Here is an 825-nt window from a genome sequence, read left to right as displayed (position 1 = left end):
AGATGAGCGTACAGGTGGTTGATATCCTCCAGCTCGGCTTTGGAAACCTCCACGAAGACTCCCACCTCCCATCTGAGGCATTCTGTCGAAGCCTCCTTGATCGGGAGTGCGGGAAGGTCTATCACCACCTCCTTGGAAACGATGAGAATCCGCCTCCTGTTTGTGAGCAAGCCTGCAAGCATTCATCATTAACTTTCTAATACGTATACCTCCCCCACCTCTGCTCTCTGGTATCAGCACATTTAACTGTGATGGGATGAGGCTCACCAGGGAAGGTATACTTCTCATTGAGAGCTTCTATGGCCTTAACAGCGTCTGATTTCTTCGAATATCTCACAAAAGCCGCCTTATTTCCACTGGCCCGTTTAGATTCCAAACCGTAAGCTTCAGTGACATTACCATACCTCGAGAACATCACTTCCGAGAATACCCTACTTCACCAATTACTCGTCAAAAATACGCTTGAGCTCCTCATCAGTCGTGGACGGCGGGATCTTGAAGAGAATAGTGTATACGAAGTAATAGTGAATATCTGCTTACATTGCCGACGAACAACTTCTGAGAGTATCCCTCTGTATCCTCAGGAAGGCCAAGCCTCTCGGGCTCGCCATTTGCAAACTGTACTTGGATGAAACCACAGACCTAATATAGGGGAGCTGCCATCATAGTGAAAGAATGAAGAGAGACACAGTTAATGGAGTAAGGGCGATGTTACTTATTGTAGCAGACTTACAGAATGGAAATACCCGATGAAGATGAAGAGGAAGTGATGATAGATAGGACAGGTAGTACATCGTCAGCTTTATACGTTCCATTAAGAGATTT

The 825-nt window shown here is 46.1% G+C and overlaps 1 protein-coding gene across 1 annotated transcript; it reads right to left on the bottom strand.

Moving 5' to 3' along the window:
* Window positions 1-209: 209 nt before the first annotated feature.
* On the bottom strand, window positions 210-642 carry Pmar_PMAR022040 (conserved hypothetical protein; the record flags this gene model as incomplete). The annotated part of the gene is made up of 3 exons (XM_002769146.1): window positions 210-417; window positions 461-494; window positions 541-642. Coding segments are annotated over 3 exons (344 nt in total), but the record flags the coding sequence as incomplete, so codon positions are not given.
* Window positions 643-825: the final 183 nt, after the last annotated feature.

The sequence above is a fragment of the Perkinsus marinus genome, assembly GCF_000006405.1.
Source record: "Perkinsus marinus ATCC 50983 genomic scaffold scf_1104296966310, whole genome shotgun sequence".
Classification (NCBI taxonomy): Eukaryota; Perkinsozoa; order Perkinsida; family Perkinsidae; genus Perkinsus; species Perkinsus marinus.
The sequence above is the reverse complement of the archived record's forward strand: the minus strand, read 5'-3'. Positions and strand labels throughout refer to the sequence as shown.